General features: G+C 42.9%; 3 protein-coding genes across 8 annotated transcripts in view; all 3 read left to right on the top strand.

The window, feature by feature from the left end:
- The first annotated feature begins 1,209 nt into the window (after positions 1 to 1,209).
- Positions 1,210 to 5,128, top strand: LOC106612601 (eukaryotic translation initiation factor 3 subunit K). Its single transcript, XM_014213906.3, has 8 exons — positions 1,210 to 1,576; positions 1,994 to 2,092; positions 3,127 to 3,247; positions 3,828 to 3,905; positions 4,196 to 4,262; positions 4,359 to 4,436; positions 4,586 to 4,711; positions 4,979 to 5,128. Exons 1-8 carry the CDS (start codon positions 1,515 to 1,517, stop codon positions 5,008 to 5,010), a joined length of 663 nt encoding a protein of 220 aa, XP_014069381.1. The 5' UTR covers positions 1,210 to 1,514; the 3' UTR covers positions 5,011 to 5,128.
- Positions 5,129 to 12,480: 7,352 nt separating this feature from the next.
- zgc:85932 (CysPc and EFh_PEF_CAPN13_14 domain-containing protein) lies at positions 12,481 to 22,453 on the top strand. The gene is made up of 20 exons (XM_014213908.3): positions 12,481 to 12,954; positions 14,077 to 14,146; positions 16,218 to 16,336; positions 16,500 to 16,633; positions 16,880 to 17,051; positions 17,181 to 17,252; positions 17,439 to 17,530; positions 17,621 to 17,695; positions 17,785 to 17,948; positions 18,140 to 18,297; positions 18,482 to 18,690; positions 19,383 to 19,425; positions 19,539 to 19,628; positions 19,729 to 19,789; positions 20,111 to 20,175; positions 20,575 to 20,643; positions 20,938 to 21,016; positions 21,178 to 21,294; positions 21,525 to 21,583; positions 21,771 to 22,453. The coding sequence occupies exons 1-20, from the start codon at positions 12,706 to 12,708 to the stop codon at positions 21,795 to 21,797; spliced, it is 2,124 nt and encodes a 707-aa protein (XP_014069383.2). The 5' UTR covers positions 12,481 to 12,705; the 3' UTR covers positions 21,798 to 22,453.
- Positions 22,454 to 23,913: 1,460 nt separating this feature from the next.
- Positions 23,914 to 27,233, top strand: part of LOC106612603 (alpha-actinin-4) — a 43,720-nt gene continuing 40,400 nt past the window's right edge. For 4 of the 6 annotated variants that reach the window (XM_014213916.3, XM_014213912.3, XM_014213915.3 and 1 more), the window contains exon 1: positions 23,914 to 24,249. In XM_014213916.3, coding sequence (XP_014069391.1) covers positions 24,115 to 24,249 — 135 coding nt within the window. In that variant the 5' untranslated portion in view covers positions 23,914 to 24,114. The remainder of the gene's footprint in view (positions 24,250 to 27,233) is intronic. The other 2 variants (XM_014213914.3, XM_014213913.3) reach the window with 1 other exon arrangement.

Genomic DNA, 27,233 nt, shown 5'->3' with positions numbered 1-27,233 from the left:
ATGGAACCCTGACCTGTTCACCGGACATGCTTGTTGCACCCTCGACAACTACTATGATTATTATTATTTGACCATGCTGGTCATTTATGAACATTTTAACATCTTGACCATGTTCTGTTATAATATCCACCCGGCACAGCCAGAAGAGGACTGGCCACCCCTCATAGCCTGGTTCCTCTCTAGGTTTCTTCCTAGGTTTTTGGCCTTTCTAGGGAGTTTTTCCTAGGGAGTTTTTCCTAGCCACCGTGCTTCTTTCACATGCATTGCTTGCTGTTTGGGGTTTTAGGCTGGGTTTCTGTACAGCACTTTGAGATATCAGCTGATGTACGAAGGGCTATATAAATACATTTGATTTGATTTGATAGAGCAGATACCGGAGCTGAGGGTGGGCGATAAACTCCCGCTAGCGTTAATAGTGCATATGACCAAGGACCACATTTAGAACTAAGCATTCATACTTTTTCGGAACAGAAGTTGAAATGGACACAGTGACATCTAGGTTGCATTTAACATATATGGCAATACCTCCACCTCTACCCACTCTGTCTGCTCTGTAGACATTATACCCAGCTAACAGAACATCTGAGTCTGGAACAGAGACACAGATGCTCTTGGAAGTGGTGTTGGAGGGCCAGTAGGATGCACCCTTTCCTCTGGTCTAATTTTTTTTTTTATCCCAATATCCTGGGGCAGTGATTGGGCCTATTACCCTGTGTAGGGTGCTGTCTTTTGGATGGGTTGTTAAACGGGTGTCCTGACTCTCTGTGGTCACTAAAGATACCATGGCATTTATCGAAAGAGTAGGGGTGTTAACCCTGGTGTCCTGGCTAAATTCCTAATCTGACCCTCATACCATCACCTAATTATCCCCAGTTTACAATTGGCTCATTCATCCTGTAACTGTTCCCTAGGTCTTGCTGTAAATGAGAATGTGTTCTCAGTCAACCTACCTGGTAAAATAAACAAATGAAAGTTGATTTGCTAATTAGCACAACACCATAACTATAGAAAATATTACAATGTGAGAGCAATACTAAATATACTGTTTTTACAGCAACCAATATATTTATCTTAATAGTTCATACTCCATCACAACAATAGGAGGCAGTAAATTTACCATGCAGCAGTCATTTTGTTTGGGTAGGAACCAGGAACCAAAGTGGTTTGAGTCTAGTGGTAGTGAAACCATCACATTCAGGCTCCTCAGTGCATTTTCGTCATTCGAAACGATCGTCAATGATAATTATAGTGCATATATTTGGCCATTCGTTTATATGTTCACAAATGAAACATAGTGATTTGTTGATCATAGGCTGTCTCCAATGCATGTTTCAGCGACATGTTCTGCAGTTTCTAACTAGTGGTCCGTCAGTAAACTAACTTCCTGTTTTCACCACAGCCCTTTCCGTTCCAAGACATTTTTCGCTCCACTCACTCGCCTTTCCACTTTTCGGTCCACGTGCGGATTTCTTCAAATTTAGCATAAAAAAGACCGCAATACGAGTTTGGACCAAATGGCTTCTTCATTCGAGCAGATGAGAGCCAACGTGGGAAAGCTCTTACGAGGAATTGATAGGTATGCAGACTTGTTTGACAAATACTGGCTTAGCTAGCCCATTCAGTTTGCTAGCTGCTACTACGTAATGCTAGCTACATTTGATTGTTTGACATTATACAGAAAGTTACAGTTAACTTTTGGGGTCATTTATTAGACATATCTAACATCTAACGACGTGTATGTGTCAGATCTTTGTTTTACCTAATGTTACTTGTAAGCTAACGCTAGCTAGGTACACAGGCTTTTACCGGTAAACTGTAAAGTTAAGCTAACGTTATTTACCTAACACTAACTTCCTTTTGACAGCTGGTTGGTTGTGATGCAGCTTGATTGTCTCTATGCATATTTTTGCTCAACTTGTTGTAGTTTGCTAACTGTGTCGGCTATCTGTTGAATCCATGCCCTTAATGTTACATTGTTTATGATCTCTTACAGATACAACCCAGAGAACCTTGCAACATTGGAACGCTACGTGGAAACACAAGTTAAAGAGAATGCATACGACCTAGAGGCCAATTTGGCTATCCTCAAATTGTGAGTCACCCTACCTGTCTGTCTGACTACTATCACATTTGTTAGGCTAGTACAAAATGGTTAACATATGTAGTTCGATTTGTCTGCTGGGTGGCAAGCAGCCCTTGATCGTGACTCTCAATTCCATTACACATAAGTCATTGGACGAAGGCTTCTTCTGTATGGACAAGTTTTGTTATGAGCCGGCGCTCAATCTGAACATTAACACGCGGCACAAGACCTTTCATATGAGCGAGATGTCAACACACATTTTGGGGGGAGGGGGGGTTGATGTACATCTTGATAGGTTAGTGTTTCCACACTGCCAAAAGAAAACCGGCTACATCTGCAAGTCACCTTCAGCATTCAGATGTTTGTAAAATGGCTTTTGCGATATTAAATCATAGGCTTTATTAATTGGACAACCAATGTCATTTGCTGGGTCATTGTTACCAAATGCATTGTAGAAATATATGTTTTAATCCGTGGAGCTGTGGGCTACTGGATGGACACAACTGATCACACGTCAGCACAACTGCTGATTGGGGCTTTCCGATTGCCAGGTTTCACCATACAAAATATTTAAACAGTCAGTGCATTTGGTCATTTTTACATGAACAGTGGTAGATGCTCGGTCTGCCATATGGCTCAGCACATACTACATCATATTGAATCGTGCTTGTAAGGGAGGGATTTCCCTACTATCTAGCATGATCCGAACACCTGTGTGTAACCAAAGAAGGCTGCCAGAAACGTGTTGTAAATTAAAAATACTGTTGGCTGCAACTGTGAAAGACTGTTAACTGTGTATATTTTGCATTAGGGAAATTATTTTGATGTGATATGAAGGTGAAGAGCTTTATGTTTCTAGAACCGTATCGCAATTGAGAAACGATTCACATTTTATATGGAGTATTTGGCTGTTTTGGCTGACAGAGCCAGTCTACCTCTGAAAATAACTTAAGGTACTTGGACCTTAAGGTGTACATTCTTGGGCTAGCAGAACACCACTCATGGCTATATCAATAACAGAGATGCTGTTCTTGTTCCTATAGGTACCAGTTCAACCCTGCCTACTTCCAGGTCACAGTGACGTCGCAGATCCTGCTCAAGGCCCTGACCAACCTACCACACACAGACTTTACTCTGTGCAAGTGCATGATTGACCAGACACACGTATCCTTTTGGTGCTCAGTATAATCTATTATCAACCCTGCAACTAGTGCAGTTTGTCCATTTCTGTACTCCCAGTCAACAAAAACATTGTCTATTTTTGAACAAATTATTGTCAATCATTTAGTCTTGGGTGGTATACCTTATTGGAAATAGCCATGGGATGGTTTTTCAATACCGTTGAAACAATTTCTTTGAAGTTTTATTTTATTTGAATATTTGTAGATACTTTTTAAGTAAATACTTGCAGTCAACTTGTGCAATATGTTAGGTGATGAAGAAGATTGTGTTCTTAATTTCATCTGTCAACTTTTTTCAGCTTACCGGTAGTCCCAGTCATGGGATGTTTGTTTCCAAGTACACAAAGAGGAGATTGGAGGTTTGAAAAAAACAGCACCCATTGTGTTCAGTGCCGGTATTACACAATACCCAGTATGGCACAAGGTCGGTATGAAAGTATGGCAATCTGGATACCGCCCAAGCCCACCGGGGTTTGTGTTGAAGTAATGGTGTGGACGTTACTGTGTATTATGTGGCCAGTTGTTTGCTGTGTGTGTGGTGCCTTTCCTTGACTACAGTAAAGCAGCAGGAGGAGCGCCCCATAAGGCAGATCCTGTACCTGGGGAACCTCCTGGAGACCTGCCATTTCCAGTCCTTCTGGGTATGTACACAATACATATGTCTGTCTCTTTTTATTTCACCTGCCTTTTGCCCTCCTCATTTCACTCAACTTTTCAGTTGTTGTTAGAGAATTTTGGGGATCATATTCTGATATGAAGGAATGGTTCCAAACAGAACATTGAGGTTAAACATGACTGTACATTGTGGCTCTAACTGGAGATTGATAGACAACCAATAGACAACCCCTATCATGACTTTATTATCAAATGTGACATCCAGTTCTCCTAATGGTATGATTGGATGGTACTCATTCCTTTGTCTGTCACTCAGTCCAGTCTGGAGGAGAACAGGGAATTCATTGACGGCATCACAGGCTTTGAGGACTCAGTGCGCAAGTGTGAGTAGAACATATGGAAATCAAGTTAGTTGCTGACTGTATAATATTGCAGTAACAACTTGATAATAGCCTTTCTAACTGCTGCGCTCTCCACAGTTATCTGCCATGTGGTTGGAATCACATACCAGAACATTGAGCATCGACTTCTAGCTGAGATGCTGGGTGACCCCCTTGGTAAAGGCCATTCATTTATGATGTACAGTATATCTTTTGGAGAGTGCTGTCCTATTGATTTCCTTTCTTTCAGTGACTTTACAGTGTTAATTATCTGTAAGTCATATCCCACTTCCCCCTGCTCAGTTGACTTCCTGCTCCCCATACAGACACACAGGTGAAGGTGTGGATGAGCAAGTACGGGTGGACGGAGAATGAGGAAGGGCAGATCTTCATCTTTAACCAGGAGGAGAGTGTGAAGCCCAAGAACATTGTGGAGAAGATTGACTTTGAGAGTGAGTGTTTCCTTGTCTTGTGTCCCAGTTTCTGTCTTGCTTGCTGGTATCCAGTGAAGTGGCTTTTGTCTTGTCAGTAGTCACTTTTAGCATTTCAAAGTTCAACTTCTTCCTTACACACCCTCCTGTTAGTGTAGCTTTAAGACTTTTCATGGAAAGACAATTTATTTGACATTATTTTCTCTTTCCCTTTTTCTCCTGCTCCCCTGTCTTCCTCTCCCCCTTTTCTCTCCTGTATTTTCCTTTGTTTCTTGCCCTCTTCCACAGGTGTATCCAGCATCATGGCCACATCTCAGTGATACCCAGACGCATCTGCACACTCAGAATGCACAATTAAAAAAAAAAACCGGCCAGACAACAGTACATATTCCTCAAACCAACCTTTTACAATAAATGTTAATTATCCATTCAAACTCAGACCAGAAGTGTGCCGATCTTTTCACTGATTACATTGACCTAGTCTGATAACCTTAAATCCATTCCAGGAATTACTACCAAAAATAGGACTGTATTTCCCTTTATTTGCTTTACCTGTGATAAGATGTGGAGAGTGCTGTTTTATTTTTGACTTGGCATGTCACTAAATGAACACTTGTCTGTATCACTAGGGCTGGGCGGTATACTGGTATTGATGCACTGGGTTTTTACTTTACCTTCTATATGGGTATTTTCATGTTTGGTTTGTTAAATGTGATGCGCAGTGTGTCACGTGCATTTTTATAGTTTACTTCGCTACTGGAGTCATCTCTCTATGCCGCTTTCCACACAGACCTAGCCACGCCTCCTGTCACTCAAGGAGCGCATTTGACGTTCCTCAGCCAGGATACACTTGTGTTCAGTCTGCATGGTCAATGCAGCATATGCTGTTAATGACAACGATGCAGTTGTCACTTTGCTTCTTAATATAAATCTACTAGCATTCTATAATTACACTATTAGCTTGTTTCTTACATCTGCAAACAGCTAGTTTGTCTTTTCTTAGCAAGTTGTTCCTAAATCTTGTTAGCTGCTAATCGCTAGGTAGCTAATAAATGTACTGAGTAAGAGCAAGCGTTATTAGCTATACAGCCTGATAATACCAGTTATTGTGTAGACCTAAATCAGCATGTTTGTGCAACAGTGTTTTCTAAATTAGAGGTAAACGCAAAGCAAAAATGCTAGCTACATGAAGTAGCTGCAAAGCTGTCAAGGCAAAGGGTGGCTATTGAAAGGAACTCAAATATAAAATATATCTTGATTTTAACACTTTTTTTGGTTACTACATGATTCCATGTGTTATTTCATAGTTTTGATATCTTCACTATTATTCTACAATGTAGAAAATAGTCCAAATAAAGAAAAACCCTTGAATGTGTAGGTGTCCTAAACTTTTGACCGGTAGTGTATGTGCAAAAGTACTATCTCACAACTTGATGAAACCTTCACTCTTGTGCAGACATTTAGAAACAAGACATGCCAATTTGAAAAATAAGACCCCAGAGTTTTTTGAGCGAGAATTAAGACGACTTACGAGTAGTAAGACGCATAAAAGCAACAGATACCATTAATAAGAAGGGGCTAGAAGAGTCTTATATGGTGAGCTACCGAGTGGCTAGGACAGGCAAGCCCCATACTATTGTGGAGGACTTAATTATTCCTGCTGCCGCGGATATGGCTGGGACAATGCTGGGGGAAAGGCTAAAAGAACGATACAGACAATGCCTTCATCAAACAACACCGTTTCACTACGCATCAGTGACATGGCAGGGGATGTTTTGAAACAATTACTGCTTTGTATACAAGCCAGTGAATTCTATGTGTTACAGCTGGATGAGTCAACAGACATGGCGGGCCTAACACAGCTCCTGGTATATGTCCGTTACGTTTATGGGGGGTCAACCACTGGAAACCAGCACAACAGGAGAGGATATTTCTTTACTGGCCATAATTTTCACTTGTCTGACCGCTTGCATGATGACGAGTTTCTCACACGACTGGTCTATCTGGGTGATGTTTTTTCTCACCTGAATAATCTGAATCTAGGACTACAGGGACTCTCCGCAACTATATTCAATGTGCGGGACAGAATTGAGGCTATGATTAAGAAGTTGGAAGTCTTCTGTCTGCATTAACAAGGACAACACACAGGTCTTTCCATCATTGTAGTTTTTTTTGTGTGCAAATGAACTCAAGCTTATGGACAATGTCAAATGTGATATAGCGAAGCATCTGAATGAGCTGGGTGCGCAATTATGCAGGTACAGTGAAGGGGAAAAAGTATTTGATCCCCTGCTGATTTTGTACGTTTGCCCACTGACAAAGAAATGATCAGTCTATAATTTTAATGGTAGGTTTATTTGAACAGTGAGAGACAGAATAACAAAAAAATCCAGAAAAACGCATGTCAAAAACTTTATAAATTGATTTGCATTTTAATGAGGGAAATAAGTATTTGACCCCCTCTCAATCAGAAAGATTTCTGGCTCCCAGGTGTCTTTATACAGGTAACGAGCTGAGATTAGGAGCACACTCTTAAAGGGACTGCTCCTAACCACAGCTTGTTACCTGTATAAAAGACACCTGTCCACAGAAGCAATCAATCAGATTCCAAACTCTCCAACATGGCCAAGACCAAAGAGCTCTCCAAGGATGTCAGGGACAAGATTGTAGACCTACACAAGGCTGGAATGGGCTACAAGACCATCGCCAAGCAGCTTGGTGAGAAGGTGACAACAGATGGTGCGATTATTCGCAAATGGAAGAAACACAAAAGAACTGTCAATCTCCCTCGGCCTGGGGCTCCATGCAAGATCTCACCTCGTGGAGTTGCAATGATCATGAGAACGGTGAGGAATCAGCCCAGAACTACACGGGAGGATCTTGTCAATGATCTCAAGGCAGCTGGGACCATAGTCACCAACAAAACAATTGGTAACACACTACGCCGTGAAGGACTGAAATCCTGCAGTGCCCACAAGGTCCCCCTGCTCAAGAAAGCACATATACGTTCCCGTCTGAAGTTTGCCAATGAACATCTGAATGATTCAGAGGACAACTGGGTGAACGTGTTGTGGTCAGAGGAGACCAAAATGGAGCTCTTTGGCATCAACTCAACTCGCCGTGTTTGGAGGAGGAGGAATGCTGCCTATGACCCCAAGAACACCATCTCCACCGTCAAACATGGAGGTGGAAACATTATGCTTTGGGGGTGTTTTTCTGCTAAGGGGACAGGACAACTTCACCGCATCATAGGGACGATGGACAGGGCCATGTACTGTCAAATCTTGGGTGAGAACCTTCCCTCAGCCAGGGCATTGAAAATGGGTCGTGGATGGGTATTCCAGCATGACAATGACCCAAAACACACGGCCAAGGCAACAAAGGAGTGGCTCAAGAAGAAGCACATTAAGGTCCTGGAGTGGCCTAGCCAGTCTCCAGACCTTAATCCCATAGAAAATCTGTGGAGGGAGCTGAAGGTTCGAGTTGCCAAACGTCAGCCTCAACCTTAATGACTTGGAGAAGATCTGCAAAGAGGAGTGGGACAAAATCCCTCCTGAGATGTGTGCAAACCTGGTGGCCAACTACAAGAAACGTCTGACCTCTGTGATTGCCAACAAGGGTTTTGCCACCAAGTACTAAGTCATGTTTTGCAGAGGGGTCAAATACTTATTTCCCTCATTAAAATGCAAGTCATTTTATAAACTTTTTGATATGTGTTTTTCTGGATTTTTTTGTTGTTATTCTGTCTCTCACTGTTCAAATAAACCTACCATTAAAATTATCAACTGATAATTTCCTTGTCAGTGGGCAAATGTACAAAATCAGCAGGGGATCAAATACTTTTTTCCCTCACTGTACTTTCCCGAAACTGATGACACAAACAACTGGATTCGTTATGCTTTTCATGCCCTGCCTCCAGCCCACTTACCGATATTACCGATATCTGAACAAGAGAGCCTCAACGAAATTGCAACAAGCAGTTCTGTGAAAATGGAATTTAATCATAAGCCACTGACAGATTTATGGATTGGGCTGCACTCAATGTATCCTGCCTTGGCAAATCGCGCGATTAAGACACTGATGCCCTTTGCAACCACGTACCTATGTGAGAGTGCATTTTCGTCCCTCACTAGCATGAAAACTAAATACAGGCACAGACTATGTGTGGAAAATTATTTACTCTCCAATACAACCCAACATTGCAGAGTTATGTGCATCATTTCAAGCACACCCTCCTCATTAACCTGTGGTGAGTTATTCACCATTTTCCATGAACAGTTTTATGTTGTAATATGGCTAAATAAAGAGCAAAATATTATTATTAAATGTAACCTTTATTTAACTAGGCAAGTCAGTTAAGAACAAATTCTTATTTACAATGACAGCCTACCGGGGAACAGTGGGTAAGCTGCCTTGTTCGGGGGCAGAACGACAGATTTTTACCTTGTCAGCTCAGGGATTCGATCCAGCAACCTTGCGGTTACTGGCCCAACGCTCTAAGCTGCTACCCCAATTATTGATTTATTATTATATTATTTGTGCCCTGGTCCTATAAGAGCTCTTTGTCACTTCCCATGAGCCGGGTTGTGACACAAATCCACGCTCATTCTTATCTTTAATAAATGTATCGTATAGTGTGTGGCATGCATACAATGATGGCAAAAAACAACATTTGAGAGTGAGCTGACCCTGTTGCTAGAGGGGGTACGGGACTACAAAAAGTTTGGGAACCACTGGTCTAGGGTTTGTGGGATAATGGTGTTGATGTGAGCCATGACCAGCCTTTCAAAGCACGTCATGGCTACAGACGTGAGTGCTACGGGTCGGTAGTCATTTAGGCAGGTTACCTTAGTGTTCTTGGGCAGGGACTATGGTCGTCTGCTTGAAACATGTTGGTATTACAAACAGGGAGAGGTTGAAAATGTCAGTGTAGACACTTGCCAGTTGGTCAGCGCATGCTCAGAGTACACGTCCTGGTACTCCGTCTGGCCCTGCGGCCTTGTGAATGTTGACCTGTTTAAAGGTCTTACTCACATCGGCTGTGGAGAGCGTGATAACACAGTCGTCCGGAACAGCTGATGCTCTCATGCATGTTTCAGTGTTACTTGCCTCGAAGCGAGCATAGAAGTAATTTAGCTCCTCTGGTAGGCTCATGTCACTGGGAAGCTCTTGGCTGTGCTTCCCTTTGTAGTCTGTAATAGTTTGCAAGCCCTGCCACATTCGACGAGCGTTGAAGCCGGTGTATTACAATTCGATCTTAGTCCTGTATTGAATCTTTGCCTGTTTCATGGTTCGTCGGAGGGCATAGCGGGATTTCTCCTTGAAAGCAGCAGCTCTACACTTTAGCTCAGTGCGGATGTTGCCTGTAATCCATGGCTTTTGGTTGGGGTATGTACGTACAGTCACTGTGGGGACGACGTCATCAATGCACTTATTGATGAAGCCAGTGACTGATGTAGTTTCTTCCTTAATGCCATTGGAAGAATCCCGGAACATATTCCAGTGCTAGCAAAACAGTCCTGTAGCTTAGCATCTGCTTCATCTAACCACTTTTTTTTGACCGAGTCACTGATGCTTCCTGATTTAATTTTTGCTTGTAAGCAGTAATCAGGAGGATAGAATTATGGTCAGATTTGCCAAATGGAGGGCGAGGGAAGGCTTTGTACACGTCTCTGTGTGTGGAGTAAAAGTGGTCTAGAGTTTTTTTCCCCCCTCTGGTTGCATATTAACATGTTGGTGGAAATTTGGTAAAACGGATTTAAGTTTCCTTGGATAAAAGTCCCAGGCCACTAGAAGCGCCGCTTCTGGATGAGCATTGTCCTGTTTGCTTAAGGTGGTATACAGCTCATTGAGTGCGGTCTTAGTGCCAGCATCGGTCTGTGGTGGTATGTAGACAGCTACGAAAAATACAGATAAACTCTCTAGGTAGATAGTGTGGTCTACAGCTCATCATGAGATACTCTACCTCAGGCGGGCAAAACCTCGAGATTTCTTTAGATATCGTGCACCAGCTGTTGTTTTCAAATCTACATAGACTGTCACCCCTTGTCTTACCAGAGGCTGCTGTTCTATCCTGCCGATACAGTGTAAAACCCGCCAGCTCTATGTTGTTCATGTCGTCATTCAGCCACGACTCGGTGAAACATACCGTTTTTAATGCCCTGTTAGTAGTTTAATCTTGCTTGTAGGTCATCGATTAGAATTTTCCAATGATTGCATGTTTGCCAATAGAACGGATGGCATTGGGGGTTTACTCACTCGCCTACGAATTCTCAGAAGGCAGCCCGACCCCCGGCCCCTTTTTCTCCATCTTCTCTTCACGCAAATGACAGGGATTTGGGCCTGTTCCCGGGAAAGCAATATATCCTTTACGTCGGACTCGTTAAAGGAAAAAGCTTCTACCAGTTTGTGGTGAGTAATCGCTGTTCTGATGTCCAGAAGTTATTTTCGGTCATAAGAGAGGGTAGCAGCAACATTATGTACAAAATAAGTTACAAAATACGTTAAAAATGAACAAAATAACACAGTTGGTTAGGAGCACGTAAAATGTCAGCTATCCTCTCTGGCGCCATCAGGCTGTTGATTGTGACCTGTGGAATGTTGGCCCTCTCAATGGCTGTGCGAAGTTGCTGTATATTGGTGGGAACTGGAACACGCTGTCTGGTGAGTATGCAGGCCATGGAAGAACTGGACATTTTTAGCTTCCAGAAATTGTGTACAGATCCTTGCAACATGCTGAAACAAAGTGATGGCGGCAGACGAATGGCACGACAATCGGCCTCGGTATCTCATCACGGTATCTCTGCATTCAAATTGCCATCAATAAAATGCAATTGGGTTCATTGTCCGTAGCTTATGCCTGCCCATACCATAACCCCACCTCCACCATAGGGCACTCTGTTCACAATGTTGACATCAGCAAACCGCTCGCCCACACGACACCATACAAACTTTCTGCCCGGTACAGTTGAAACTGGGATTCATCTTTGAAGAGCACACTTCTGTAGCATGCAAATGGAAATCAACGGTGAGCATTTGCCCACTGAAGTCGTTTTGATGCTGAACTGCAGTTAGATCAAGACCATGGTGAGGACGACGAGCACGCAGATGAGATTCAATGAGACGGTTTCTGACAGATCATGCAGAAATGATTTGATTGTGCAAACCCACAGTTTCATCAGCTGTCCGGGAGGCTGGTCTCAGACGATCCCGCAGGTGAAGAAGCCAGTTACACTGGTCTGCGGGTGCGAGGCCGGTTGAAGGGTACTGCCAAATTCTCTAAAAGGACGTTGGAGGCAGCTTATGGACGAAAAATGAACATTCAATTCTCTGACAACGCCTCTGGTGGACTTCATGCAGTCAGCATGCCAATTGCACGCTCCCTCAATTTGAAACATTGTGTTGTGATAAAACTGCACATTTTAGAATAGCCTTGTATGGTCCCCAGCACAAGGTTCACCTGTGTAATGATCATGCTGTTTAATCAGCTTCTTGATATGCCACACCTGTCAAGTGGATGGATTATCTTGGCAAATTATAAATTATCACTAACAGGGATGTAAATGAATGTGTGCACAACATTTGAGAGAAATAAGCTTTTTGTGCATATGGAACATTTCTGGTATATTTTATTTCCGCCCATGAAACATGGGACCAACACTTTACATGTTGCGTTTATATTTTTGTTTAGTTGATATGGTTTGGGGGCATCATGCAATGATTTATGAATCATGAGATTGCGCATGCAAGCGACACTTTCGAAGGCTGCACAGGTGAGTTACAGTGCAGTAATGAGGGTGTGGCCAATGGCCATTTTGACCAGGTAAATCGGTTCATGACTACAAAGTCAGAACACTCTAGAAAAGTTGGTACGGTAACTCCTGGATAAGAATTTAAAAGTGGGTAGAGCAATAGCGTTTAAAAAGTTGTAGGGTTTCTCTGCATGCACACTATTTTAACTCCACAACAAACAGCCTATCGGTTTTGTAAGGACATTCAGAAAGAATTGCGACGGTATGAGTGACAGTAATGAAAAGAAGACTCCGGCCGCAGAAATAGGTACAGCAGAGGCAACGACGGAAGATCTCGGAAGCTCGTTTACCTCCAAACGGTGGCTTTCGTCATTTATCGCTGACAAGCCTACTCCAGTTCTTCATAAACATGGTAACGGCGGTAATTCAATGGATGATGGGTTGTTCGTGGACCAAGACTTTCCAATGGGAGATATGCTTCTTCAACCCGAAATGGAATGGAGACGACCAAAGGTAGCGCAGTATGACATAGTTATTTTTTATTTGTTTATGTTATAACAAACGAAAATACTTAATTTAAATGGAAACCTTAATCTCTTACAAAATAAGTGTGTATTAATAAAACCATCGGACATACCATGTTATGTATAATTGCAATACACTGTGAGTGTGATATAATTGCAATACACTGTGAGTGTGATATAATTGCAATACACTGTGAGTGTGATATATTTGCATTGACAACAGGGGTGGACGGATGTCTTCTGGACAGTTATTTTCAATGCATGACAAATGCAAGTTTTTAGGGGTGTGTCATATACTTCTCTTTCAGGTCGTATAGACGTGTTAAGAATCATGCATGTACTGACAACCGCCATAAAAATACACCCACAGATGTAGATTAGATTTGTGTGGGTCATTTTTGGTATAGGGTTTAGCTTTTGTAACCCACATGTCAATGAAGTGGTGAGAAACTCGGACATTGGGTCAGTGTTCTTCCAGCCTGGCCCTGATCCACAGGGTGCGCATCAAGCTCCAGATGACTGAATCATAGGTGGGTGCTATTCATTATCAGATTGGTCAGAAAACCAGCAGGCTCCAGACCTCATAGGGTAAGAAAGAGTTGATAGCCCTACTATTGGACAATGCTCTATGAGTACAGGCCCTGGATTGTAGACTACTGCATTAGGGCAGGACAAGGTCATAGAGATTTTACCCTCAGAAGGCATTGTCAAGCTGTCATGAGAGCCAATTCTGTTAGGCTGGTTTTTGTCATAAAGACACAAAGTTCTCCTTACCTACCTCATACATGTTGTATTTGCTTTGTTACTCTCCATTGAAGATGGAGTCTTAGGTCAACAATGCCCGTCACCGTGTATCTTTGCACTTTTTTTCAGTTTATTTATCAATGGTAGGCCTAGTAGTGTTCAGTCAATCATAAATTAAACAAACTGTAAAAAGAAACAGCTATGAGTGAGGACAGGTGGGTTAAAGTCTCTACACTACTTTAGATCATGTAAACCGAGTATGTCCCTGGTATGTGGCTATCCTCTTCATTTTACCCAGTAAAGGGGACACTCAGCTAAAAGTTTGTTAAGATGCATGTTGTGTCTTGCTTTCTCTCCCCTCTCTCAGGATATCTGCCCTTCAGCACATTTCATAGTGGATGGAGCAACACGTATGGACGTGTGTCAGGGAGTTCTGAGTAAGTAGAACAAATGCTGTGTGTATGTTGCCCAAAGGCAGTGGCTTTCAACCTGCCTCCTTACATATTAAGGGGTTGTTCAATCTGCATCGCAGAAGTTCAGCTTTGCAGCGTGATTGCCTTTAAATGTCAATGTTCCCGCTTTAGTGGAGGCTGCGTTCACCGTAAACACTGCATATGTCTGCTCAATCAGAAATTACCTTCAAATGTCTATTGTGGAATCTGTAATGCTTAAGCTTTACAGATTGAATAGAGCCCTTAGTCTTGTTTCCAACAATTGCAGTACCACAATAAGCTGGGGTACGGTTGATCTATCTGTTTCCTTATTACCCAAAGTTTTCTCCCATTGATGGCAATGACGTGTCTTTGGCATCATTAAAGTGAAGACTGTTATTTTATCAAATCAATTCTCAGTAATTAGTATTGTTATGTGATTAAACTAATCATGTAAATGTAATTAACTGGGAAGTCAGGGCACCAAGGAAAATCTTCAGATGACAAAGTTATAATTTTCCATATAACTCTTCAGATATTTTAATATCTGATCAGTTAGTCTTCTAATGAATGAATTATTCTTTACCTCACGTTAGTCTCATTCCAAACGTTGTAAATTGTTGGTTATCTGCACAAACCCAGCCTTTACTATGAACCATCCATACACCAATTGTCTTGATCATTTATTTACTAACTAACTAAATAATCACAGAAATGCATAAACAAACAAACAGTATGATATGGTTACAAGGAAATGATAGGGGCGGTTCCCTAGTGGGTTAAGCCGATATGACGGCTTGGTGGACAAAGGGAAGTGGGTGTGGACTGAGAAGGGTGGGAAAGACAAAAATGAGTCACTACACAGTTGATAATGATATTAATTGAAATGCTAAACCTTTGCACATGAACGCTCCCTCAGTCGGGAATAATTGCAATCAATATATATTTACGCTCAGTGTGTGGTCGTGATCTCTGTTGGAATCGTCCGTCTTTCTGTTGGAAAGTTCATCCAAGCGTCTCTCTTTCGTGGTTAGAATGGATACTTCGGAGTACCATTCAAAAATGATCTTATAGAATAGGTGTTTCGGCGGTTGTCGGTCTTCGCATGTCAGGTTGACATAATTTCTAGCTGCAGACTAGTAATTAGTATCTAAGATTTGCTCTTATTCTGTCGGGATCGATAGTCTCAGAGTTGAACCATTTCCACCCGTGTAGCCAATGCTCCACGTGGTATGGTTAGGAATTCAACAACCATTACAACCTTAGCTTAAACTGAGGTTTTTGTGGTCTTTACTCAATCCTTTGCCCCCTCAGCTGACCGAGGTATGCGTGGTCTGAAGAGGATTTCTTCAGGTGGGGGTTTTATTCGTAACAGTAGAAAAGGGCTGTCCCATGAGCCAGATCATGTCTGTGCTCATGGTGGCGGGCCAATGACTTGGTTAAACTTTAAAGGGAATACAATTCTCTCACATTAATGGTTTAACTTAGCATTATATCATTTCATAAATAGTTTCATCTTTAATCATTCATTTTATACAACAATTAGACGCAAACCTCATAACGGAGGCACCAGTATAAACAAAGTTATGGTAATGTGGCTGTATTGTCTTTCATGAGGTCACAAACATGAAACAAAACGGACCGGGGCGTAGCTGGCTTCTCCACCGACAGTTTACACATTCTCCAAAACATGGATATTGTTCAGTTCTGTGATGTAGAAGCTCCTTTGTTCTACTGTGAAACTCTCTCTCTCTATACTGCGTGGCCAGAAGGAGAGAGTCTCCTCCAGGAATTTACGACCTGAGATAACAGAACCTGGGTGTAGGAAAGGAGAGTGAGGGGGATGCCACGCTCTATACCCAGAAAGGGCCACGTCATGACAGCAAAGTTCTACCCAAGATCACAGAATGGCTTTGACATCATTAATGAATTGTATGTCTGACCTACTGTACAGTAAGCGACAGGTGGTCATCATCAAACGACTAAACATGCTCTCCCTTGACTTACCCAGTGATGTAAATGTGATATAATATACCTTTACCTGTCCCTCTGTCCTCCCCTGCTCTCTGTTGATTAGATGACTGCTGGTTCCTGTCTGCGGTGGCATCCCTCTCCCTGCATCGCCCGCTGTTGGAGCGGGTGGTGCCCAATGGGCAGAGCTTCCAGGAGGGTTACAATGGCAGCTTTTACTTCCAGGTCAGCCTCAGGACATTAAACACACCTAATTAGGCTGTACAGTATTTGTCAAGGGTTGTTGAATTTGCACTCCTGTTTATAGGAGATATGGGCGAATTACTATTTAGTTGGAGTTTTATGATGCCTATCCCTGAGATTAAAATGAAAACCTGTCTGTCTATAGTTCTGGCAGTATGGCGAGTGGGAGAAGGGGAAGGTTGATGACCTGCTGCCTACGCAAAAGGGAAAGCTGATCTACCTGTGCTCCTCAGAGAAAAGAGAGTTCTGGAGTGCTCTGTTGGAGAAGGCCTACGCCAAGTCAGTGTTTGCCTGTCTCTGCGATCTTTGGTGTTCTATGCATGCTGTTTTTTCTGCTATCCTGTCACACACACACACACATTGTCTTTGTGGATGTAAGGATTTGATATTTTAACTCTGTGTTTGTCTAGAACTGCATGTCAACATCATTCTCTTGTCAGTGTAATTACCTCCTGCATGTGTCCACTGCACTAGAATGCTGCTCTGATCTCAATCTTACCTGTTGTGATTGACCCTCTCTGTCAGGCTGAAGGGGGGCTATCAGGCCCTGAACATGGGCTTCCCCCACGAGGCCATGGTGGACATGACAGGGGGCATAACGGAGGTGCTGACTGTGGCTTCTCTGCCCAAGGACCTGGCAGCCTTCCTCAAGCCCATTCTGGCCAAGGGAGCACTCATCAACTGTGCCAATTGCCAGGTGTGTGTGTCACAGCTCCATCTTTCTGATGGAATAACCTTTCTATGTCTATTAGGATTCAAACCCACTCCTATAATTGTATCAGTGAGCACATTAACATATGTTGTGCGTGGGTTGATTTTCCCACAGGGCCCCCTTGAGCAGAGGAATGAGTTTGGAATCCTGTTCAGACATGCCTACTCTGTAACCGGGCTTGAAAATGTAAGACTACCCACCTCTGTTGTCAAATGCACTCTCCGATTCATGACTGCACACCAAGGCCAAAGTGTCCAAATGCCACCAGCCAAAACCTGCACACATTCAGTGGAGTTGGGTTTCCTGTGTTTGATAGTCAAATAGAGTCACCCAAACTGAAAACCTGTCTCTCTCACTCCTCCACTCCCTCAGGTGAAGACCAAGTATGGGACTGTGGAGCTGGTCCGTGTTCACAACCCCTGGGGAAAGATGGAGTGGGAGGGACCCTGGAGTGACATGAATGGGTTAGCTAGCTATTAACCCATTAATCATACCATTACGTGTGTGTGTGTGTGGGGGGGGGCAGGTTCCTCAGTGTGTTTGTCTGTCCACAGGCCTGAGTGGAGTCATGTCCGTGAGGAGGAGCAGAAGCGTCTGGACAGGGTTCAGAAGGAGGACGGGGAGTTCTGGTAAGTGGACCTCTCTTCATAGACTCACCCTCTGTGTCTGTACTTCACCTGTTCTCATATATTAATAACATCCCTCTCTCCTCACTCAGGATGGCAGTGTCAGACTTCCGTCAGAACTTTGAGTCGATGGAGGTGTGTCACCTGAGTGAGGAGACCCTGAGCGAGCCTGGCGCCACACAGAGGCCATGGAACTGCACGATGCATCATGGGAGCTGGGTACCACACATCTCCGCCGGCGGCTCTCCCAAAGGGGGTAGGAAAAGGCACGATGCTACTGACACACACAACTATGAAATAAAAATGAATTCAGTCATACATAATCAGAGAAGGAATAGATTGATATCCATGTGTGTGTCTTATTGTACATACATCGTGTGTGTGTGTGCCTTATTGTACATACATCGTGTGTGCCTTATTGTACATACATCGTCTGTGTGTGTCCAGGCTGGTTCTGGCAGAACCCTCAGTTTCACTTGACCCTGCTGGAGGAGGACGATGACCCCAGTGACCCTGAGCTGACCTGTTCCTTCCTAGTGGCCCTCATGCAGAAGCACCAGAGACTCAGAGGAGTCCACCTGGGCATCGGCCTGGATATCTACAAGGTACACCTGCACATGAATGTATGCAGACATGCACACGCAACAGGAAATACAACCAGAGTAGATTTAAATGAGCCACACTAAATATGAAAGAGAAAAGAAGTGAGGGATATTTGAGTGTGGCAGAATTTTTCTCAGTGTGGAAATGTGTGTATGTACCCTACCGTATCCACCCCTCTCTTCCCAGGCTGGCTCAGAGTGCTCTTACCTGTCCTCTTTGGACCTGAGCTTGCGCCGCCCACTCATCAGCACCCAGGGTTACGCCCAGCGAACGGAGGTTGTGATTCGTGGTCGCCTGGCGCCTGGCCATTATATCATCATCCCCTCCACCGCAGATACCAATCAGCAGGGAGAGTTCATCCTGCGGGTGTTGACAGAAAAGGGCAACAATGCGACGTGAGTGGACCAGTCCATGACTGGATGTTGGAGGCAGAGATACCTATGATAATTGTTAGTTTCACGGCACTCAGTCAAGAAAAGGCTGTCTAAATTACACTGAGTTTACAAAACATTAAGAACACCTGCTCTTTCCATGACAGACTGACCAGGTGAATCCAGGTGAAAGCTATGATCCCTTATTGATGTCACTTGTTAAATCCACAGTCGGTGTAGATGAAGTGGAGGAACTGTTTCCTTGAGACAATTTAGTCATGGATTGTGTATGTGTGTTATTCAGAAGGTGAATGAGCAAGACTAAAGATTTTAAGTACCTTTCAACGGGGTATGGTGGTAGGTGCCAGACGCTCTGATTTGAGTGTGTCAAGAACTGCGTCATGGCTGGGTTATTTACGCTCAACAGTTTCCCATGTGTATCAACAATGGTCCACCACCCAAAGGACATCCAGCCAACTTGACCTTGGGAAGCATTGGAGTCAACATTGGCCAGCATCCCTGTGGAACACTTTTGACACCTTGTAGAGTCCATGCCCCGACTAATTGAGGCTGTTCTGAGGGTAAAAGGGGATGTGACTAAATATTAGGAAAGTGTTCCTAATGCTTTGTACACTCGGTATGTATGTTATCCACCAATTAAAAGGTCTGTTTTTCAAATTAAACCATATGATTCTGTATTTTCTTTGTGTTTGCAGGCCAGCTGAGAAGCCCGGCACTGAAGTAAACTCCCCCACAAAGGTTGAAGTCATTGCATTGAAGTCCAAAGTATCCACAATCCAACACCCCCTGTTTCCATTAGTATGAGTTTTCGTGATAAGACTAAATGGATCATCCTGTGTGTTCCACTGTAGATCTCCCTCTTGCAGCCCTCCTTTCCACACCTGTCGGCTCTGCCCTCTCTTGAAGCCACACGACAGCTCTTTAAGAAGCACCGCAACACGGTGAGAACACCTCATGTAGTAGGTTCCATGTAAACTGTTCCATTCTAGCCTAAGATGTGCAATATTTACTTTCAAAACTTTTTTTCTAACCTCCCAACAGAAAGGAGAGTGTCGACCTTTGGAGCTTCTCAACCTGCTTACCGAGGCCATAAAAGGCGGAGGTAAGGGTTTGGCTCCAAAAATGGACCGCTATCGTCCCTCAAAAATGGGAGCTAAGACACACCTTTGATTACCATGTACACACTTCCCCTTTACAACAGCTTGTTATAATGGCATCTGTCAACCAGTAGCCATTGCTTTGCCAACATGCATCTGGAAAACTGTACGAATCCCTCTACTGATTTAGTAGTCTTCCATAAGCCATAACCACTGTGGGAACATTCAGGAAGTAGTGATGTCACTGCAGGAGGAAGTCTTAACTGTTCCTAACTGACGGTTTGTCTGTGTGGCTTCCTGCTCTCTTCCTGGGCTGTGTCCTGCAGTGCTGGCGGGGAGCGAGAAGAAGCTGGTCCTGGAGCACTGCAAGAGCTTTGTGGTCCTCATGGATGTATCCTTTCTCTTGGAGAAAAAAATACGTATGGCTGAACCAGTCTGCATCGAGTCTCAGCATGGCTATATGGTCAGTAGTTTATATAGAGCAATCAACATGTTAATATAGGTTAAATATATATACCAGATTCTGGTGTAGCGGTCTAAGCTCACATATACCCCCTGGTTATGGGGGTTCGAGCCTCGGCTAGGCCGACTGTTTGAAGATCATAGCTCCCCCCCCCAAAAAAAGGCCTATGTAATGTGGAACGTTACACACTTGCCATGTATGTACATAGACATACAAAGGTAGGGTAACTTGTCCACCATGACCTCACTTGGTCTGCTGATCTACCAAGACCTTAATTGTGCCATGCATTTTTGATGGACCATTTCCTTGACTGCAGTGTCAACCCAGAGTCGGGGCTTAGCTCAGCTGGACTGGCAGGGGTTCCAGGCACTGTGGGACAAGATCAGGAAATGGACGGTAAGGTCTAAGCCATCTGTCAGTGGAAGGTTTACGATTTCAATCACTCTGTTCTTTCAATATGATAAGATTGGGCGGTAGTTTGATTGGCTAAAGCATGCTTTGTGTCTTTGAAGTCTAATTATGATTGGCTAAAGGAAATATAATAGTGATCCATGACTTCTCTGATTCAATCATGTGACTGAGCTAATTCAATAATCATACGACCCTTTCCGATGCATGCGAAGTGATTTGAGTTATATTTGTCTGAAAAATATTATTCAGCCATGCTGGTCTTGATCTTCCACTTAACAGGACATATTCTTGACGTTTGATAAGAACAAATCCCAGTTGCTGGAGTACCCTGAAGTCTCACCTGCCTTGAAAGCTGCGGGTAGGACGCACTTATGATATAATGACAAGCTTCCATAGGTGCCTTTTAGGGGGCGCCAAAACGCCACTTCATGTTCAGTCCCTATTGGTCCACATGAACATTATACCAACAGGTTATGTGGTTGAACATGAGTTGATATGTGTTTGTCTGGTCTGGTCTAGGCATGGGGGTGGATGACTTCGTCCTGCAGCTGATTGGCCTGCGCTACACGGAGCCAGACATGACAATCAGTTACCCCGGTTTCCTTTACCTGCTGATGAAACTGGACAGCATGATCCGTAAGGGAGGGCATGGGTGTGGTCCAACAAAGACTGAAAATAGGAATTTAGGAAGACTGATTGATGTGGGATTTTAAATGATTGAAGAGGAATACAAGAAAGATTGAAATGTGTTACTTTTGGGGTGCACTTAGAATAAACTAATAATCACATGAGAAATGTTGTGTGTTTGGATGTGCATTTGTATGTAGGATATTTGGTCTAATTCATCATGTTTGCTCCATTCACAGATAAATTTCAAGCCTATGACATTGTGGGAATGGGGACCATATCAGTCAGCTACAGACAGGTAAGAGCATACAGGACAGATGATCCAAACCTACTCTTTTTCTCACAGCCTAGTAAACATGCAGAATAGGGCAGCCTTAAAATGAATGAAAAGGCAGCTTTTGCATATGATCACACATCCATAATGGCTTGGATAGCCATTTTAATTAAATATTGATTTGTTGTCTCACCCCTTTTCTGATTTGTAGTGGCTCCACATGACGATGTACAACTGACCCGGTCTCACTGGATTTCATCCCCTCCGCCAGCTCAACTGGTTTTTGTTGCAGCATTGTTTTAAATGAAAAGTTACAGTAGATCTATTTTGCAATAAAGACTTTCAATTATTTGTGCCGAACATCAGATTTTAGCAACTAAGTGCATGCTGTAATTCTGTTTTTACTTCTGTTGACTTCTTTACAGCAGGGAATGTTTTGAAAAAGGTATGTTCTGCAGAGAGACCGTGACTTTGGTGTGTGTAAATATCCGCTTCAAATGCGGGATGGCCTTGTTTTATGAATAGTGGGGGAAAAAGCACATAACAGAACCAGGGGTACTGTGGCAAACATTCAAGCAATTTCCTGTTGTGGCATTATTACACAAGTGTTAAATAACTGACTGATTTAAGAAGCTAAAAATGTAGCTTGAAGTACAGCTGCTAATTTTGTACTCAACACACACACACAAACCCCAGACTTATTAAACAATCTAAAATAACTGGAATTAGGATCAGTAAACATTGATATCAAAGGAGAACAGATGTAGATGCACACCTTTGAATTAATTGTCCTTTTCCCCATGTATTAGCTTCACCTGCAACAGGCTTTTTGAAAAAGGAAATGCCAAATCTAGGTCTGTCATTACAATTAAATATAATTCATTAGAAAATGGATATGAAGCTTTGATGTGTAATCATTTAACCTTGACATTGTACACACCACAATGATTCCTTTATAGTAATGGGCCTGGAGTCCAATGCCCATGGGATTTCTGTATATCAGAAAACGATTAGGAATGTGGCAGTCATGAAAACATTAGAGGGCTAGGGGGGTCTGCAATGATTCATATGGTATATCAGGCCTCGCTGATGATAATTGGCGTGGACACAGTTGGAGCGTGACCTACTTAATGTAGTGTCTGGTCATGTCAGCCAGATCCAGCATATCAAATTTGAATGGTAAATGTAAGCCACTTTACACACAAGCTTTCAAACAAAATGATAGGCCTAAGGGAATTTCATACGGTTTTGGTTTCGATGCACCTGCATGTAGGACTATTGATTTGGGCACCAGTGAGATGGCATAGGCTCTCCACGAGGGGACAACAACAATCTGAGGAGGGTAACAACACCAATGGGCGCACTGGCTAAATGATTAATGGTGTAGCATGTCCTCATTAATATTACATAAAATGGGTGGTCTTGTTATAGGCTCCATATGATTCGTGTCTTGCAAGAAGAAGCATTGTAGAATGTTGTAGATAGAAATGACACGAATAAAGCTCACGCGATTCCATATTATACATGTAAGAGAGGCATGTTTGTTCAACATAGCGTATTTCTATCTGAACGTCCCAAATGGTATATTATATTTAGACGAATATAAGGCTCTGCCCCTGTGTAGTGTGTAACTTGTGTTTAAAGTAACTGTCCAGATTTCTATGAGTGAAATAGTTTCCTTTCAATAGTTTTTTTTATTAAGTATGTTAAAAAGCAGCTTTTCTGTGTTGGAATGGAGTGGGCGTACCCCAACAGAATGAGATACAACTTGAGATACAAGTTTGAGGTGCGGTTTTTGAAGTATTTTTTTCTCCAATTTATGTTTTGGCCAAATACGAGTTTTAGATGAGTCAACAACATTATTTGGATATGAGTTAACATAGTATTAACTTTTGAAAGTGACATTTTCACTGGACAGTTACTTTAATATTCTATGGATATTATAGAAGTAGTAGTTATCAGAACTATTCTCGTATAGCGCTCAAAATGTTACAGTTCGTAAATCTCTATACTGGCTACAAATCCATTTGTGCATTTTTTTTATTTCAACATTGTATCGTTTCAAGGGGCCAGGATAAATTGCATCTAAATTTTTATACAATGTTTCAATTATATATTTAGCAACATGCACAGACTTCCATCGGCAATGATTTAGGTTACTTTACAAAGACATTAGGCTACATATCAGGCATAATACTTTTTAGAACATTACTTTTAGTCGGCTATACTGGAGCACATACTAAATGATGTGCTCTCAGCCTTTTGGGGGGAAGGATTTCAACAGCTCATGAATAATAAGCATATTACTGAATATTCATGAGCTATTTGGGCCTGGCAACCTACTCTAGTTTTGTAGGAGCGGCTATTTGCTTTCGACCACACCATTCTCTCCTCGGGTGGAGATTAAGCATTCTTTTAGCCAGTATTGTCAGTGTATAGACCGGATATTTCTGACCGAACGTTGAAAGCAAAGAGTTTCCGCAACTGGGTCACATTCCCTATTATTTCTCGTTCGAGAGTCTTAGATATACCGGTAGGTTATTAGCTATCTGACTATGGTAGATTATCACGCTTCTAATAATCAAGCATCGTCTGGAGGACCAGCCGTTTACATGGACCCAAGAGAACAAGAAAATGATTGGGACCGGGACCTGCTGCTGGACCCGGCCTGGGAGAAACAGCAAAGAAAGGTAAAATGGAAGGGAGAGGTCGGGGACTGAATTTGGGCCCTGATTACCTAGCCGCTGCACCTATAAAACAACACGATTTTATACTGACTCAATGTAACGAACTTTCATGTGACCATATGGTATATGTCAAACAAGAAATGGCCTAATAAACTCTTTCCACATGCGTCATTTCGACAGCAACCTGTATTTTCTCAATCGACTGAGGACAGCGATTTGTCTTTTATTTTTTTAATTGGATTGAAACATTGTACTCCATCTAGTTCTGCCGTTTATGTTAGCCTGGTTTGTTTTCCAGTCGATATTTCTGCCATTTTTCAAGATGGCCATAGGCATAATTTCGATGCGAGTCAAAAACAGTATAAGAAATGGTGTCCTAAAAGTGTTAAAGATGTTCTGGGTCGAAGCCGATAAAACACTGGTGTGTTCTCTTGTTTTTTGGAATCTACTTTCTGTCGCAGTTGAAAATAAAATATTTCCAGCTGAAAATATTTAAAAGGTTTTTAAACTCGTCTTTAATCCTTTAGTACTCGCTCGCTTGTAACTATGACCAAACCTTGGAAATGTAGAGTGAGGATAATTTGAAGCAACGTTGTTTAACAGTCAGGAATTATTGAGGGTCTGTCGTGCTACACCTCGTTGTGAAAATGATTTGCATTCTTTTTAGTGGAGTGACGTCACCCGGAGTGTTATATTACAGCCCATCATTACTCAGCGTTTTAACTCTCAGCATTATTCATTCAACTAATTGATTTAGCCTAACCATGCGTTCAGCTTTACCCTCTCTGAATGTCGATCCTCTAAATAGGTTTGACTATAAAGGAAGGGAGACCAAAGTTTCCTCACAGGAAGAAAAATAATCAATGCTGAACAAATGACTCAGATGGCCTACAAAACGCAGGCAATAGGGGCTTCTTTCCTGAAATAACACCGCTTACTGAAGGATGTATAGCTTCTATAGATCATTTGGGAGGCGTGACATTCATAGACAGGACATTTATTTCAGAAAAGTCGGAGGGGGAACCATGGGCAAATTCCTGTGGCGTTTTCACCGCTGCTGTGCCAGTTATTGCATAAAGTTAATACATGCCTCCCACCAATAATTCTGTACTTATTGTAGCCTATGTATTTAGGCCTACTGTATGTATGTGGAAATCAGACTCCAAGTGGACATCCAACATGCCACTGTGTTAGCCTACCTAAAGGTTTTTTTTCCAAAACCAAAGTTTCATCCTGCTCGGTGTAGTCCAGTTTAATACACTGGTTAAAATTTAATACACTGCAGAGAGCTCCATTTCAGCTTGAGAAACATGTAATTAAGTCCAACCTAATACCAAAAATCAGCCGCACGCCAAGACATGTTGTAATACCCCAAATTTGGTTGGAGGCCATTCTTTCTGTTTTAATTTCAATACTAGCAGGGCAATGTTGGAATGTGTGTCCATGCAATGTATCGGGATGTCAGTTAGCCAACCTACTTAAAGCAAAGGACATTCAGCCACCAAATATGTGCAAAGGGTAAAAGCCACCCCAAACTCAACCACTGTCAGTCTGATGTGATGGCCAAACTTTTTCCTACACTGTTTGGATATGGTCTCGTCTCACGTTCAGTTTAACATATGTTTAAGATCAGTGGGAGTTTTTACGGCTCCTCATTTCCCTATATACACTGCATTATCAAAGTTATGTCTGTTTGCATTACCGTGATTGTTGGCGGTCTGTTACAACTCAGCCCCACCAAGAGAAGTGCTCTTTCTCTCCTGACCAGACTCGCCCATGCCACAGTGCCCTGACTTGCATAGATTACCACACAGCCAAGGTGGGCAGTGTTCTAAGTTTCTTCCGTTCTCTCCCATTTCCCCCAAGCTATTCATTTGACTGGCAGACTCAGTCAGTTCAGGGCTGGCTGCTTTGGTTTCTCACAAATGGCCATGGTGTTTTTAAGGAGTTGGGGCACAAAGCACTGGACTAGTGGGAGTGGCTGATTTCATATCCATGTTAAAAGAAACCGGTTGTTTCTCCTTTGTCGAGTGTGTGTTTATGTGACTGGGGCTGATGAAGGGATAAGCAGGAAAGACTCAATTGTGGGTGTGGATATTCCTATCTCCGACCATAGAGAAACTACACCTGAGTTTCTATTGTTTTATCTGCACGAGGGCCTTCTAGCTGACCACTTTTATGCAGTTATAGACTCAGGCCCCCTGGGTGTTAAGTTTCAAGTGGTCCCTCCCTGATCTCACGTCAGTGTTTGACCTGTCATCAGCCTGGGAGCAATACTGCTGACCCTGATCTGAAATCAGCTGAATGTAAAACGACCAGGCGGCGAGGGGGCAGAGCAGAATGGAATGTAACCCCTCTCCCTCGCTCCCTCTTTTCTCTCTTTCTCCCACAGCAAGAGCATGCAGGGGGAAACATTCCATTTGTGGCCCATTATAGCTGGGGGGTCTTGTTTTTTAGTTTTTTTTCTCCTCCTCCCCCGATTGGAAAAAAAATGTTTTTTTTTGCAGGATTGCAGATGTGGAGAATGTGGCGCGCTGGGAAAGTCCTCCAGGGCAGGCAGGCTAGCAGGGAAGTTGTGGCCACATATTGAGGGCTTGGCAAGGGGTGTTGTCCTACCATCTTTGGGTGCTTCCGTTTTTGAAGTGGTTGGTTGGGGGGGGCTATTTGTGTTTTTCTGTGTCAGCCATTCTTTCTGGTCTGTTTCTCCTTCCCCTTCCTGTTTATGGGGCTACATTTTAGGGGAGTGAGGAGAGGTCCATAATGCCTTCACATGGTAAAGGCCATAGATGGGGTCTTTGAAATTGAGGAGCAACACACACACTATAATGGTGTGGCTCATGTTATTGACTTGTACATCCTGTGTAGCCTCCTTATCAGTAGTACTAAAACTCTGTTTCTGTTGGGAGGTTGTCTTCTGAGCTGGTGCCAACATGCCACTGTGTTTGGCTATAAATATCATCCCCCAAATCTCATTTAGGATTGTTTAA

The sequence above is a fragment of the Salmo salar genome, chromosome 09, assembly GCF_965601325.2.
Source record: "Salmo salar chromosome 09, fSalSal1, whole genome shotgun sequence".
Classification (NCBI taxonomy): domain Eukaryota; kingdom Metazoa; phylum Chordata; class Actinopteri; order Salmoniformes; family Salmonidae; genus Salmo; species Salmo salar.
The sequence above is the reverse complement of the archived record's forward strand: the minus strand, read 5'-3'. Positions and strand labels throughout refer to the sequence as shown.

What these genes read in the sequence shown, in the direction of transcription:
- LOC106612601 (XM_014213906.3), top strand. Translation starts at nt 1,515, where the DNA reads ATGGCTTCTTCATTCGAGCAGATGAGAGCCAACGTGGGAAAGCTCTTA. An exon ending in AATTTGGCTATCCTCAAATT is followed by an intron (nt 2,093 to 3,126) that starts GTGAGTCACCCT and finishes TTGTTCCTATAG; the next exon opens with GTACCAGTTCAACCCTGCCT. An exon ending in GCATGATTGACCAGACACAC is followed by an intron (nt 3,248 to 3,827) that starts GTATCCTTTTGG and finishes ACTACAGTAAAG; the next exon opens with CAGCAGGAGGAGCGCCCCAT.
- zgc:85932 (XM_014213908.3), top strand. Translation starts at nt 12,706, where the DNA reads ATGAGTGACAGTAATGAAAAGAAGACTCCGGCCGCAGAAATAGGTACA. An exon ending in AAGGAGGACGGGGAGTTCTG is followed by an intron (nt 17,696 to 17,784) that starts GTAAGTGGACCT and finishes CTCCTCACTCAG; the next exon opens with GATGGCAGTGTCAGACTTCC. An exon ending in CGGCGGCTCTCCCAAAGGGG is followed by an intron (nt 17,949 to 18,139) that starts GTAGGAAAAGGC and finishes GTGTGTGTCCAG; the next exon opens with GCTGGTTCTGGCAGAACCCT.